The sequence below is a fragment of the Nannospalax galili genome, unplaced genomic scaffold (assembly GCF_000622305.1).
Source record: "Nannospalax galili isolate Female #2095 unplaced genomic scaffold, S.galili_v1.0 scaffold842, whole genome shotgun sequence".
In the NCBI taxonomy this organism is placed as follows: Eukaryota; Metazoa; Chordata; class Mammalia; order Rodentia; family Spalacidae; genus Nannospalax; species Nannospalax galili.
The window spans coordinates 984,123-999,758 of NW_008349291.1; the positions used below are offsets into that span (position 1 = coordinate 984,123).

A 15,636-nucleotide genomic window follows, 5' to 3' on the forward strand; every position below is an offset into this window, starting at 1 on the left:
GAGGTCTGAAAGCAAAATAAACCAGATCAAGAATGTCAAAACCAAAATACTTCCAAAGCGAGCAAAACAAGGAGATATTTTTTAAAACAAACATTATGAAAGCAAACCCAAACCAAAAGGTATGCAACAAATAAGGACCTTAAACAACCAGTTCAGCCAATAAATTTAAAGATATTTAGGAGTTTTGATGGAAACATATGAAGACAATAATCACAGATATACATGACAGAATTACTTGAGATCTCAGCACAGGAGACATAACATGACATAATTGCATTAAAACTAGGTGCATCCAAAATATGACCTGAAATCAGATAAGTTGTTCAACATACCCGCTAACGGGGTAGCACTCTGAGACACACTCCCACCCATGACGAACACAGATACAAGACCAAACACAGAATGAGACAAGAATAGACAAATAACATCAATGGGATTGCTGTCAAATCCAGGTCCCAAAAGACAAGCTTTTGGGCTCACGGCTAGGTGGGTCCAGGGACGTCTCCTCCGGAACCCGACTAGGGGGATATTTGCTACGTCCAGCTTCCCACCTAGTTTCTCTGATCAGAGCCCAGAACCAGATGGCGACAGATCGCCGGCTAGCCAAAACCAGGAGAGAAACCGAAATCAAAAGTGGTTTCTCGAGCGCTCTCTTACCTTGCTGGTGGTGGTGGTGGGGGGAGAAACCGGAGGTCTGGGGAAGCAGAAGCAGCCGGGACTGATGCAAGCCCCCTTGCAGGGAGTTTGTGGTACTGTCTGACAGCCGAGGCTGATGCAGGTCCCCTCCTGGGGATTCCTCAGAATACTGCCAGGCAGCTCCCTTCTCAGGAAGTTTCCCGAAGCTGCCGGGCCCAGAAGTCCTCCGGATCTCGGTGGAACCTCCAAATGTTATAGGACAGAGTTCGTAAAAAAATCACCAACACCACTTTAAGAAAAGTAGCAAGGTAAATTTTAATTTTCGACCAGCTGGGCTGTCTATCTCCGGAGTAGAACCAGCTCTGATGATGGTCAGGTCAGAGTTTTTATAGGATTACAGAATTATTATTAAAACAGGACATTTGTGAACCAATCAGGTTTGTACAACATAGCAGAACTTTAACTCTGTTAATCAACAACCAATCATTATACAGACAAGTGATACAGTCATATAACTTGGCAATCAACTTTGTAATTTTAAAATTAGTCAACTCTGTCTTATGCCCTGTGTCAGGGCGACCCAAGACAGCAAGCAGGTTACAGAAGCGAAAACAAGTTGGTTAGTAAAAATATAATATCTGGAATTAGCACATTCCATGATTCATGGCGAGGGCAATTTTCCAAGGCCCAAGGTTGCCCCCCTTTTCCTTTCGGTGTGGAGCAAAGTTGCTGCTGAAATGGCTCTGAACAAAATGGAGTAACTTAGGCAAGTTTGCTGAGCCAGTTCAATGGTACATGTAAGTCCAACACTTAGAAGGATGAGACAGAGGATCATTAAATGCAAGGCCAGCATTAGTTTAGATGGTGAGCTCCAGGCTAGCCAAAGCTATATAGTGAGACCTTGTCTTTTAAAAAATAAACGGGCTGGAGAGGTGGCTCAATGGTTAGAGCATTGGCTGCCCCTGCAGAGAACCTGGGATTGATTCCCAGCATCCATATGGCGACTAACAACCATCTGTAACTCCAGTTCCAGGGGATCTGAAGCCTTCTGACCTCTTGAGGGCATTGCATGACATGAGTGCACTTACATACATACAGGCAATACACATACACATAAAGTATAAATAATAATTTTTATAAACAAGAGAAAGAGACTGAGATTTTGGAAGAGGCTGGTGTAACTTACACGAAAAGTATAAATTCTGAACTAGGGAAGAGGTGTTAGAGATAGTGAGAACTCGAGTGATTATTGTGTGGTCTCTCACACGCGCACGCGCGCACACACACACACACACACACACACACACACCTGTCATTTTAACGCACTGAGTTTCAGAGCTGCAAAAGAATTTCAACGTGCGAAAATAACACTCGCATTAGTTCTCGTGTGTTCCATATTGTCTGCAAAAGGCATTTTGCTCTATATTTTAAAATGATTTTATTTCATCACCCTTAGTAGTAATGTTTTAAGTGACAAAACAGCGTTCACAGCCCAGGAGCACACTGGTAGCAAGGGCAGAAACAAAAATCTTGGGCACACACAACCATCCCTCAGTCGAGGGCCTCCCGGTCCACCTGGACCCCCAGGGACCAGTCCCCTCCCCTCGTCTCTTAGGGCTCCCCAGCAACAGTGGACCTTCTAGCCGCCACCAGCCTCTCTATGGGTTTCCTTCCCGCCCCCTCTAGCCACACGCTTCCTCTCGTTTCCTCTCCACTCCGATGCTTCTATCCGCCACTTTCCTCTCTATGGTTGCCCCTCCCAACCCCGACTTCCCTAACTGGTTATATCCCGGGCTTCACTGAGCTTTAAGGCTTCCTGCCCCCTTCAGATCTGTCATACACGCTGTATGTCAGGTGCGGCAAAACCGAAACAACGGTCGTTACAAGAGCGATTTCAGGGAAGGGTCGGGAAAACCAACAATCATAACTACCACGGAGACCAAGAGCAGAGCAGAAAGGGGCGTTCCGGCACCTTGCAAAACAGGCTCCAGCTGGAAACAAGCAAAGAACGGGAAGATCCGTTGTTAGTTTGAGCCCATCACACCTCCTCTGATTACGTGGAACACCCCCCCACACACACACACGCCACCACCACCAGAAAAGATTACTTTACCCAGGAGTTTCCTGGGTCTCTGTTTCTTTGTGTTCTGACAGCCTGGGGACAGATAGGGAGATTTCTCACTGGTCTACAAACTGGAAAATGAGGCCCAGAATAAAGGAAGAACTGGCTCAAAAGTACAACCAAATGGGACTCAAATGAGCCAGGTACCAAGTGGGCTCTTGACTCTCAGTTCTTAGAACCTCAATGTCTGTTTTTAAATAAGACAGCAAGAAAGCTCATAAAAGTAAGAAGCACAGGGGCTCACAACCAGGCTCTAAGTGGAGTCCCAGCTTCAGCTATAAGTATTTGCTGCCTTCACGTAAGCGTAAGCTGATTATTCTTTCCCTTGAAAGTAGTTAAGCATTCCAGACAGCTGTAAGTTACTCATGTGAACTCACAGCAATGGTGAAGCATGCACAAATCCCATGTAAGCTTAAACCAGATAAAAGCCCAGCATAGACTTGGGGAAGTGGGAAAGAAATCCCAGCCCTACCTGAGGAAGTACTGGAAAGCAATGGCTGCTGGGAAGGGGAGGGTCAGCCTCTTTTAAGGGTATGACTCTTAGTAGGTTAACCATGCTCCAGTGGCTGGATCCACACTGAGGACACTTGGGGCACAAAGTTGACTCTAGTGAAATTGGGTGGGAGGTGCAGATAGAGGAGGGGGTCTAAATACAATCAAAATATATTGTATGAGCCACTGGGGAGGCAGGTGGATCTCTGTGGGTTCAAGGCCAGCCTGGTCTACATAGTGAGTTCCAGGCCAACTGGGGCTACAGAGAGACCCTGTCTCAAAAGGACCAAAAAAAAAAAAATCGCAAAATAAGAAAAAAGGATATAAGTGTATAAGTCAACTAGGCTCCAGTGAATGGACTTACATCAAGGGACATCTGGGGACACAAACTCGACTTGATAGGCCTTAACATATATGACAGAATGCATGGAATTCAGTGGGAGAGCTATGGGGGTGGACATAGGGGAGGGGGTCTAAATATGATTAAGATGTATGAAATGCCCAAAAATTCAATAAAAATAACAATTGAAGGAAAAAGAAAGAAAAGAAAGGAAGAAAAAGAAAGAAAGAAAAAAGTAGTTAAGAATGCACTGGAGAGATGTCTCAGTGGGTAAGAGTACCTATTACCCTTGCAGAGGACACAAGTTTGGTTCCCAGAACCCCCATCTGGCAGCTCATAGCTGCCTGTAGCTCTAGTTCCAGGGGACTCTGAAGCCTCTAGCCTTCCTAGGCATCTGCACTCACATACTCACACACATACACATAATTTTAAATAATATGGGGTTTTTTGTTTTTGTTTTATGAGACAAAGTCTCCCTGTAGCCCTGGCTGGCCATAGAACTTGCTATATAGATCAGGCTGGCCTCGATCTCACAGAGAGTCACCTGCCTCTGCCTCCCGAGTGCTGGGATTAAAGGCACTGCCACTACACTGGGCTCAAAAATAACTTTTTAAGCCAGGCATGGTGGTGCACACCTTTAATTCCAGCCCTCAGGAGGCAGCAGCAGACTGATCTCTGAGACTGAGGCCCACCTAGTCCATATAGTGACTTCCAGGTGGGCTGAGACTAGGGAGACCCTGTCCAAAAAAAAAGGGTTTTTTTTTTAAAGTAATTAAGCATAGTGACTGACTCATGAGTTTACCATGGAAAAGTTTTGAGCCGGGAAGGAATAGAACCTGGTCTGAAATTTAGATCTTTGAAGCCAAGTATGTTGGTACATTCCTGTAATTCCAACACTTGGGAGGCTGAGACAAAAGGATTCAGCCAAGGCCACTGGGACTGGATGGCTCAGCAGTAAAGAACACTTGTTGCTCTATCACCATGGCAGTAATTCCAGTCCCAACACTTACCTTGAGCAGCTCACAAATGCCTGAAACTCCAGCTACAAGAGATCTGAAACCCACTTCTGGCCTCCATGGGCACCTGAGCACACGGGAGCATACACTCACACAGACATATGTGCACATAAATGGGCCACCATGCCCGGCCTAAAGTTTTTAAAGATTAAAGAAAAAAAAATGTGTATGAGTGCTTTACCTGCATGTAAGTGCACTACCTGTGTGAAGTGCCTGTGGAGGCCAGAAGAGGGAGTTGGAGCCTCTATAAATTATTTATTTACTTATCTATTCATCTATTTGTTTATTTTTAGACAGGGTCTCAATGCCACCAAATACTTCTTTAAGTTCAAAATCATGGGCTGGAGAGATAGCTCAGCAGTTAAGAGCTCTTGCAGAGGACCCAGGTTCAGCTCCCAGCACCCACATGGCAGTTCATGCCCACCCATAACTCCATTTCTAGGGGGTCCAATGCCCTCTTCTTGCCTTCAAAGGCTTGTGGTACACTTATATACATGCAGACAATATGCTCATACACATTAAATAAAATAAATGAAATTTTAAAGTTCAAGGCCAGTAACCTGACTTATCAACCCCGTCTCAAAAAAAGGCGGATCTACTATGCAGCTAATGAAGCTTAGCTTTGGAGAATCCTTATTGGCCATGTCTTTCCCTGAGTAATGAGTGTCCACAATTCAAAGAGTAATATTAGGGACTGGAGAGATGGCTCAGGCATTAAGGGCACTTATTTAGTTCCCAGCTCCTACATGGTGGCTAACAACAGTCCATAACTCCAATTCCAGGGGGTCCAGTGCCCTCTTCTGACCTCTGAGGGCATTGCACACACACAGTTCACTTACATGCATCCAGGCAAAACACTCATATAATATACATAAAATAAAAATAAATCAAAGAAATTAAAGAGTTAAGATTAGTAATCCCTCGTCTGCAAACCTTCACACATGAAATAAACTTGATCCAGAGTTTCTTCAAAGTTACAATGTTAAAACTACAATAATTATAAATCTGAGGGGTTGACGAGATGGCTCAGTGGTTAAGAGCACTGGCTGTTCTTGCAAAGGACCCAGGTTCGATTCCCAGCACCCATATGGCAGCTAACAACTGTCTGTAACTTCAGTTCTGTGGGTTCCTCTTCTGACCTCCTTGGGCATTGCACAACATGGGTGCACCTACAATTCAGGCACTTACAATTCAGGAAATACATGCATACACATAAAATAATACTCCTTCAGAATAAAGTCAAAAGCTCCTTCTGAAATGGAGTCTCCTGCCTGGTGTGGTGGTGCACCTGAATTTAAAAAAAACACTTATTTGTTTTTATTTTATGTGTATGAGCATTTTGCATCTATGTAAGTGCACCACCGGTGTGCAATGCCCAGCAGAGACTAGAAGAGGGTGTCAGATCCTTGGAACTGGTGTTACATACAGTTATTAGCTGCCATGTGGATGCTGTGACTAGAACCCAGGTCCTCTGGAAGAACAGCAAGTGTTCTTAATGCATGAGCAAAAAAAAAAGGGGGGGGTGGTGTTCTTTTGTGACTGGGTCTCCCTGTTGGCCAAACTGGCCTGAAACTGGCTATGTAGACCAGATGCCTTCAATCTCACAAAGATCCACCTGCCTTTCCCTTCTGAGTGCTGGGATTAAAGGTGTGTCCCACCATACCTGGCTTTAACATTTTAATTTTTTTATGTGTATGAGTGTATTGCCTGCATGGATGTAAGTGCACCCATGTCATTCAGTGCCCACAAAGGACAGAAGAGGGTGTTGAATCCCCTGGAACTGGAGTTAGGGATGATTGTTATTCACCATGTGGGTGTTGGGATTTGAACCTGGGTCTTCTGAAAGAGCAACCATGCTCTTAACCACTGAGCCATCTTTTCAGCCCCTAACATTAAAATATATATATTTTATTTATTATTTTTATTTTATGTATATGCATGTATTGCTTGTATGTAGGTAAGTGCATCCATGTCATACAATGCCTGAGGAGGACAAAAAGGCCACAGGTCCCCTGGAACTGGAATTATGGACAGTTATTAACTGCCACGTGGGTGCTGGGACTCGAACCCAGGTCTTTTGCAAGAACAGCCAATGTTCTTAACCACTGAGCCATGGCTCCAGACTCAGCCCCTAATATTTTTTTAAAATTTACCTTAAATATTTTTGGTGAACATCATATAAGAGTATAGTCTTCATATTAAATTATTTAAATTACAGTTTTTAAATTTTATTTTGTGTGCACACATTGGGGGCAGCACATGTGCTAAAGTGCATGTATAGAGGTCAAAGGATAAACTTGCAAGAGTCAGTTCTCTCCCTCCACCCAGTGGGTCTCACTGATGGAACTCAAGTCATCAGGCTTGAGGGCAGGCACCTGTACCATCTCGGTGGCCCACCTGCTTCTTGAGGCTTTAGGCCAAGGTAAGTCTAACTGCTGGAATAACCTCAAAGCTCAGTGGCTCCACACCACCAATGTTTATCTTAAACATTATATATCTAAGGCATGCAGCACCTTGCTTATGCCATGATGGTCACTCTGGAACTCGGGCTGTTGGAAACTCCACTTCCACTAACCATTCCCTACCAAAGAACAGGGGTGATGGAAGGTTGTGGGTATCTCCACAACCTGTAACGTGTCAAGAGGGACACAGGGCACCTTCACTTATATGAAGGAAAGCCAAAGAAAATCACCTGGCCACACTTAACTTCAAGGAGAAATGCCATCCTGTCATGTTCCCAAAAAGAACAGAGATTTTAGGATTAATGATTAGGTTTAGAGCTTTCCTGCTCTGCTCAAGAAAAGTGTTTCAAAGCCCTCCTGTGTCTCTGGCTATTTCCATAACACACAGTTCTCTGTGGCAGAAAGAGGAATGGAGTTGGGCAAGATGCTGCATGCCTCTAATCTCAGTGGAACGGGGGCAGGACTGAGGCAGGAAGTTCAGTTCAAGGCCAGCCTAGGCTACAAGGTAAGTGAGAGGCCAGCCCTCAGTACCTGAGAACGCCTCGGGAGAAGGAAGAGAAGGAAAGAGGAGGAAAAAGAGGAGGGGTGAGGAGGAAGGAGGAGGATGAGGAGGAGAAAGGAGGAAAAAGAGGAGGGGGAGGAGAAGGAGGAGGAGAAAGAAGAGAGAGGATGAGGAAGAGAAGGAGGAAAAAGGAGGAGAAGAAAGAAGAGGAGGACGAACAGACCACAGGACCATCGTGACTTATCCAAAATCACACAGACAGACCTTAAGGCTAAACTGAGCACCAAGTAGAGCTCTGTCCTTGGTGCTGCCGAAAACCCTCCTCTCTGAGCCCTTGGTGCAAACCACAGACTTTTGAAAAGCCTCCCGTCCTTGAACTGCGCCGCTATCTTCTCACGCACCAGGCATTGAAGAAAACCTCAGAAACACGTTCTGTGAAACAAAACTAAACTTCGACGCTGTGAGGTTCCGATGAGCAAGCCCGGGGGTGGCTGGGTGCTGGTTAAGAAAGGACTCGGGCCGGGCGGAGTAGAGCAGGCCTTTAATCCCAGCACTCGGGAGGCAGAGGCAGGAGGATCTCGGTGAGATAGAGGCTAGCTTGGTCTACATAGTGAGCTCCAGGCCAGCTGGGGATACCGGGAGACAAAATAAAAAAATATAAAAAGCGACGTCAGGATTCCATGGCAGGGTAGTGCAGCCTTAAGCCCAGTCTTTTCAGGTAACTGGAATGAACCACTTTCTCCCTGGAGCTGGGCTTCTCCAGTATCGCCCTGCCCAAACACGCTGCAGCCACGCCCATCATCGTCTCGCCCTGCCCGCCGCCTTCAGTGCGCTTGCGCAGTAGCGCCAGTCCGAGCCCCGCCCCCTTGCGGAGTGTTATTTGGCCTCGGGGACCCGGCTTAGGCACAAGATGGCCGCCGCGCGCCCGGAGCCCCAGATTCCGAGCTCGCCGACGCGGGAGTCGCGATCCCCAGAACCGCCGGACGTGGTGCGGGCGACGAAGGGGCTTCGGAGGGGTTCGCGAAGTGGCACGTTCCAGGGCAGGGGGCGGGGTCAGGGCGGGGCCTAGGAAGGTTGGGCGGGGGTGGTATTAGAGCACTGGCGTCGGGGGCGGGGCTTTCTGGGGCGGGGCTTAGGGAGGAGCCTATAGGGAGTGAGGAGAGAGGCCTAGTTGAGGCGGGGTTGTCTTGATTTGCATAATTAGGGGTGGGCTCCGGAGGGGCGGAGCCTCCATGCTACCGGTAGGGCCAGTGAACTGCAGTGGAAGGTTAGGGTGACCTGAAAGGGGAGGTCACTGTGTTGGGGTAGCAGGCGATTCTACACGGACTGAGTGCCCAAGGGAGGGTCTTGGAAGAGAAATGGGTGTTCCGGGTGACTCTGGAACCTCCTCTTAATTCTCGAAGAGTAACTGAGAACAGTGATTTCATTCAACAAACATTTACTGAGAGGTGTTCAAGAAGGGACCAAGATTGCGTTCCCCTGCAACTTGCAGTCTTATAACGATGAACGGAGTTTTTCATAAGTTCTGTACAGGAAATACAAAGTAACTGATAGAGCCGGAGGTGGAACGGGCTAAATTTAGATGGCAGAGGTCAGCTGGGTGCAGGCTTATATTTACACTGCCAGGACTGTAGTGGATAATCTAGAGGCCACACAGGGTTTTAAGTGCAGTTGGAGGGATTGGAGTGGTGAAGTGGCCTGATCTGATTTACATTTCCAAAAGTCCATTCAGATTGCTCTAGGGAGGCGTATTCTAAGGGTTAGGGTTAGGGTTGGAACAGAAATTCTCTTTAAGAGGAGATTCTAAAGGGATATAGCAGAATTCTGGGGTTTGGATAACAGGGTCAAGAAACCAAGGGCCCAGGCCAGGTGTAGTGGTGCACGCCTTTAATCTCAGCACTGGGGAGGCAGAGGCAGGTGTATCTCTTGAGTTCAAGGTCCAATCTGGTCTATAGAGTGAGTTCCAGGCCACCCAAGACTACATAGTGTAGACCCTGTCTGGGGAGGAGGGGCTAGGGAGAAAAACCAAGGGCCCAGTAGACTTCGGAGGACCAAATGTTTTTGTTTTCATTTTTCATTTCCTTTATTGGGGGGGGGGTGTTGTGCACACACCCATGTGAAGGTCAGAGGAGTCAGTGCACTTTTCACCCTGTGGATCCTTAGGTCGTCAGATGTGGGGGGCAGCAAGCGTCCTTACCCACTGAGCAATCTCACCAGCCCTCACAATGTTTGAATAAGTGGAGGCATGAGCTCTCCAAGCATAATTCACAGGCTCTTCTTTCTCCTTCCACTCTCCAGGTCCTGGTGCCTGATGATGGCCACTCTGCCATACCCCCAAGTGATCTCATTGAGATCCAGGTAGTGAAAGTCACCGACACCACGTTGGTCCCTGAGCCCCCCGAGCCAGGATCTTTTCACTGTGCCCTGTGTCCAGCTGCCTTCCGCCTGGTCTCGGACCTGCTGTTTCACGAACATGGCCACCTGGCAGGCGTGGAGGGGGTTGGGCAAGGTGGAGACTCAAGCCGATGTCATGTGTGTGGCCACAGCTGCCCAGGTCCTGCCAGCCTGCGAGCGCACTACAGCTTACACACTGGAGAGCGGCCTTACCGCTGCCCGATCTGCCCACGCGCCTTTAAGGCCTTGGCACCTCTGCTCAGGCACCAGCACCGACATGGGGTGGAGCAGCCGGGCACCTCTCGAAGGCTTCCGCTTACAGCATCTGCCCCAGCGCCAAGCCCAGGGGTGCCCCAGGAGAGGTCAGAAGTGTTGGCTGCGGGGGCCGCGGTGGGCAAGCCGTTTGCCTGCAGGTTTTGTGCCAAGCCCTTCCGCCGCTCCTCAGACATGCGAGACCACGAGCGCGTGCACACAGGGGAGCGGCCTTACCACTGCGGCATCTGTGGCAAGGGTTTCACACAGTCCTCGGTGCTGAGCGGCCATGCCCGCATCCACACCGGTGAGCGCCCCTTCCGCTGCACCCTTTGCGATCGGACGTTCAACAACTCCTCCAACTTCCGAAAGCACCAGCGCACCCACTTCCATGGGCCGGGGCCTGGGGTGGGCGACTCTGGAGGCCAACTGGGATCATCATCGGTGGCCAAGGGGTCAGGGAGTGGGTGTGGGACAGAGAACACTCTGGAAGAAGGGCATGAAGAGACTGCGAAGGTGAAGCTTAACCAGTAGGCTGGGAGAGCAGAGCCTTGGAAGTTAACTCGAAGTAGGAAGCATAGTGTCAGGAAGTGGTGGGCGGGCAAAAAGAGGCAGAGATAAAGAATTGAAGTTGGAGAGCAGAGGGAGGCAACTGGGTTCTGGACTCCCAGAGTTCCAAGCTACACATATGTGAGGCTCAGGAAAGGGGCACCTGCAGTTTGGTGGTACCAAGCTAAATGTGAGAATACAGACTGCTGGGCATGGTGCCCCTGTAATCTCAGTGCTCTGGAGGCTGAGGCAGAAGGATGGTGAGGTCCAGACCATGCACAGCAAGACCCTATATCCCATCATCTGGTCCAGTCCTTCATCTGTACAGCCCTAGATTACCCAGGGGGCTCCTTAAAGTGGACCAGGATGGAATCTTTTGCCTACATCAACTGGATCACACTGTATCCAGGATGCCTGCCTATCCCCAGGAAGATGCCCACCAGGCCATAAAGAAATGGCTGAGATGCCTTCACCGCAAAGCCAGACAGTACCCAAACCATACTTGGGAGTCCTCAAATCTCTAGGATATGAGCCTGGTAACAGAGATTATTAACTCTAAGCTCTGCTCCTCCCACCCCAAGGTGGTCCTTCCTTAACCCAGCAAACCAACACATCCCCTTCCTAAAGCTTTAGGCCCAGTGCCTGTAGTCTCCTTTGTCTACAATGCAGCCTGTTCCTGTTTTCCCACACTCTAAAGTGGACAACTTCCTGTCTAGTTCCAGGCAGTTCTGAGGAGCACTTGGCTAATGCCAACACAGTGGGCTGGCACAGGGTGTGGATAAGAGGAGTCACTGTGGTGAGGGTAGGACTTGGGAGATGGAGGGGAGGGAAACCTCCAGTCTATTCCTATTAAAAGTTTCTAAAGGGCTTCTCTGTCAGTTTTGTATTCCAGTCCTCCGCATCAGCGAGGTCAGAGAGCAGGGCCACGCCATGATCTTGATCTTGACACCAGCAGTGAGTTGCATTGTACTTTACATCTCTCTTCTTAGGCTTGGAATGGGGTAACTAGGCTTTGGCTTTTTGGAGAAGATATGTGTTTCAGCTGTAGGCAAACAGTTTGGCACAATGAAGGGATGCCAGAGAATAGCATTCTTGCTTGGGAAGAAGAGTCCCTAATTTGTTCATGTGCTACTGGTTTAGTCCTTGTTCATCCACCATCCCCGTGAGATGACCCTTAAATAACACTTAACAAAACTCATCTACTTCTTCCGAAGAAAGGAGCCTGCTTCCCATCTCATCAACACCTCAACTGAAGCTAGGTACATAGGCACGTTCCTTAAGTCACCTTCTCCCTCTTCACCTCATCTATCAATCTCCCATATCGAGCAGGCAAGTGTCTTTGGAGTCCAGTTTCTTTTCATCATGTGCTCTTGTAGAGCAAGCCAAGTGTTCTCACTTCTGGATGCTATGGTGGCCTCTCAGGTCCACCTTTGCTTTCTCACATATGGATCCTGCTCACTAACCTGCGGCTTCCTTTTGCTTTGAGAGGGGATCACAAACATGAATTCTTACAGCAGTTGGGTGGCAGTGTGTATAAGGCAGCAAGATTTGAGGTGTGGTGAAATAAAGCGACACACATTTGGGCTCAGTGTTCACATTCAACAGTCGTGGGACTGGAAGCAAATTGGAGCATGTGCATATACACTCCATGTATAATGTTGGGGATGTAGCTCAGTTGGTGGGGTGGTTGTCTAGCATGCATGATGCCCTGGGTTCAATCTCCAGCACCGCATAAATCAGGCATAAAGGCACATGCCTGTAGTCCCAGCACTTGGGAGGCAGGAGGAAGTTCATGGTCATGAGGAGGGGCTCATAAGACCCTTCCTCTCCCTGAGGAGCTACAGGGGATTGATGGGGGGGCAACTTGCTATAGCCACTGGTACACTGCCCTTGCTCAAGTTAATACCCCCTTATGCTCATGCAAACAATCCTAAGTAAATACAATGGGTCACATGTTTTTAAGCTATGAAAGGACTTGCTGGAAAAGCAGGAGTGGAAGGGAAGGATGATGGGAGGAGGGTACAATCAAAATACTTCTTTAAAAATATTTATGTGTATGAGTGTATTGCCTGCACCTAGTCGTGCAATGCCCATGGAGAAGAGGGCGTGGGATCCCCCAGAACTGGGCTTAGGGAAGGTTGTTAGGGGCCACCCGAGTGCTGGGAACCAAACCTGGGTCCTCCGCAAGAGCAGCTAGTGCTCTTAACCGCTGAGCTATCTCTCCAGCCCCCCCACAAAATACTTTATGTATGAAAATGAGAAAATAAAATTTTAAAAAGTTCAAGATTATCCTTGGCTACATAGCACCTCTGTGGCCAGTCTAGGATACATGAGATCCTGTTTCAAATAAGTCTGCAGAGGCTGTGGAAAAATTCCACAGGGGTTCCTTTCCATCCTACCTTAGGAAAAGGGCAAGTCCAAATCATGTTTCCCTAGAGCCCGGGTGAGAACTTGGTGGACAGGAGACTCAGGAAATTCTGGCCGAGAGCTCAGCTGCAGAAAAGACTATGCGGAGGTACGAGTCAGTTCCTGAGAATGCAGACTTACCTGTTCCAGATTGCTCCGCTTCACTGGCCCAGTTCACAGCTTGGGACACAGCAAATCCTGTCAACCCAGGTGGAAAGAGGGTGTGAGGCAGTGTGTGCTGAGGAATGAAAATCCCCCGGGGAAAAGGTGTCAGCCTTGCTCTTCACCGCTACCCACCCCACCCCATTCCTCGGGACACAAGGCCAGACCCCAGCGGCCCTGTTGATACGGTTTATTGTTCTCTGCTCTGTACAAGCCGCGTCTGCTACCCCCCACCCCCTCCCCACCCCAAGAGCACCCGGACCCCCACCTGTGCCCTTCCCAACTCTGCTCATAGTCCACTGTCCGGCCAGATCCGAAAGGAAGTGAGAGGGGAGCAGTTCAGATCTATTTCCACCAGAGTTCATTGGCGCCATAGTGCTACTGGGTGGCATACGAGGGTAACAAACGAGGGTCGGACACAGGATCAAGTTCAGTGTCTGATGGGATGAGGGGAGGGCCAGAGTGGTCCGGGATCGGAGTGCTTCAATCTTCAGTTCGTAGGGCCCTGGCCCGGAAGGAGAATAGATTATCTGCAGTTCTGAAGAAGGAAGAGTGTGTTGAGTCTGACCAGCAGCCCCAGAGGGGGAGCGTCCAGAAGGGGACGCCCGATGGGAGTGGCACGCCGAAACTCCCTGGTCAGGGATCCTTCCCCGCCAAGGCGCTTGTCCCGGTTCCAGCACCCCCAAGGCCCTCAGCCTTGTGCACCAGACGGTGTTTCTTCAGACCATAGGTATTGGCGAAGCCCTCTCCGCAGGAGGAGCAGCGGAAGGGCCTGCCGCCCTGATGGGCCGCCAGATGCTTCCGGAAGTAGCCAGGATCCTTGAAGGCCTTGAGGCAAGCAGGACAGCGCAACTCTGGCCGAGGGGGCTCGTGTGCACGCTGGTGGCGCAGCACCGAGCTCAGGTAGAAGAAACCCTTGCCGCAGTGCTCGCAGCGGTAGGCGCGCTCGCCCAGGTGCAGCCGCTGGTGCTCCAGCAGGTTGGAGCGGTAGCGGAAGGTCTTGCCGCAGGCGCCACAGCGCTGGGGCCGGGCCACCGCGTGCAGCCGCCGGTGCTCAGCCAGACTGGAGGACTGCGCGAAGCGCTTGGCGCACACGCCGCACTTGAACGCCCGTTCGCCAGTGTGCACCACGCGGTGCTGCCTCAGGTACCAGGAGCGCAGGAAGCCCCGGCCGCACACCCCGCAGCGGTAGGGCCGCTGCTCAGTATGACAGCGCTGGTGACGCATCAGCAGGGCCGCCTCCCAAAAGCGCTTCCCACACACCGGGCAGCGGAAGCCCCGCTTCTGCCGGTGGCTTCGGCGGTGCAGCAGCAGGTCGTAGGCGCCCGCGAAGCTCTGGCCGCAGAGGCCGCAGCCCAGGGTCCGGCGCACCAGGTGCACGTATTTGTGAGTCACCAGGCCCAGGAAATGCTTGAAGCTCTGGCCGCACGTGGCGCAGCTGAACCGCTCAGGGCCCGAACTGGCACCGCCACCGGTTCCGGCCACGGTTGCCCCACCTGCATCCTCGCCCCCCGACACCCCGGCCAGCGCCGCCACGGCCGCGCCCACCTCTCCCGCCAGTCCGTTGTCCAGCACGCTGGCTGCGTCCGTGCCGCCGGAGCCGTCAGTGGCTTGGGGGGCGCCCGGGGTGGGAGCGAGAAGGCGCTCGGGGGCGGCCTGATGCACCAGCTTGTGCCACATGAGGTTCTCAATGAAGCCGAAGGTCTTGCCGCATGCGTCGCAGCCGTAAGGCTTCTCCGACATGTGCGCTTCCTTGTGGCTCATGACGTGGAAGAGATCTGGGAAGTGCTCCCCGCAGTCGGAGCAGGCGTAACTCAGACCATCCGCAGGCCCGGCCGAACCGCCGGAAGCCCCGGGCCCACAGGCCCCGGCCGCACCCTGGGTGGTGGGGAGGCCGGTAGCCCCGGCCAGAGCGCAGGGCAGCTGGAGCCGATGCACCTGGCGGTGGCGGGTGAGGCTTTGCGGGTAGCCGAAGACCTTGCCGCAGAGCTCGCACTTGTAGGGCCGCTCCCGGGTGTGCACCACGTGGTGCTTGCTCAGGTGAAAGGACTCGCGGAAGCGCTTTCCGCACACCGGGCACTGGTGGGGCTTCTCGCCGGTGTGGATGCGCTCGTGGCGTTTCAGGGTCTCGCGGCGGCCGAAGGCGCGCCCGCAGATGCCGCAGCAGAACGTCTTTCCCGGGACGCCCGCGCCAGCGCCCCCCGCGCTGGTTCCCGCCCCGCCGAGCAGCAGTGGATGTGCGCCCAGTAGCGGGACCGGCACCGCCCCGTACACCACCGCCGCCGCTGCAGCGGCCGCCTTCT

The 15,636-nt window shown here is 50.9% G+C and overlaps 2 protein-coding genes across 2 annotated transcripts in view; one reads left to right on the top strand and one right to left on the bottom strand.

Annotated features, from left to right (window-relative positions):
* The first annotated feature begins 8,435 nt into the window (after positions 1–8,435).
* On the top strand, positions 8,436–11,633 carry Znf784 (zinc finger protein 784). Its single transcript, XM_008846643.3, has 2 exons — positions 8,436–8,558; positions 9,869–11,633. The coding sequence occupies exons 1-2, from the start codon at positions 8,481–8,483 to the stop codon at positions 10,748–10,750; spliced, it is 960 nt and encodes a 319-aa protein (XP_008844865.1). The 5' UTR covers positions 8,436–8,480; the 3' UTR covers positions 10,751–11,633.
* A 1,861-nt stretch (positions 11,634–13,494) lies between these two features.
* The window catches only part of Znf865 (zinc finger protein 865), a 3,778-nt gene continuing 1,636 nt past the window's right edge, over positions 13,495–15,636 (bottom strand). Inside the window, exon 2 of the mRNA XM_029570163.1 lies at positions 13,495–15,636. This exon is cut by the window's right edge and continues 659 nt beyond it. Coding sequence (XP_029426023.1) covers positions 13,970–15,636 — 1,667 coding nt within the window. The 3' untranslated portion in view covers positions 13,495–13,969.

What these genes read in the sequence shown, in the direction of transcription:
- Znf784 (XM_008846643.3), top strand. Translation starts at nt 8,481, where the DNA reads ATGGCCGCCGCGCGCCCGGAGCCCCAGATTCCGAGCTCGCCGACGCGG. An exon ending in CCCCAGAACCGCCGGACGTG is followed by an intron (nt 8,559 to 9,868) that starts GTGCGGGCGACG and finishes TCCACTCTCCAG; the next exon opens with GTCCTGGTGCCTGATGATGG.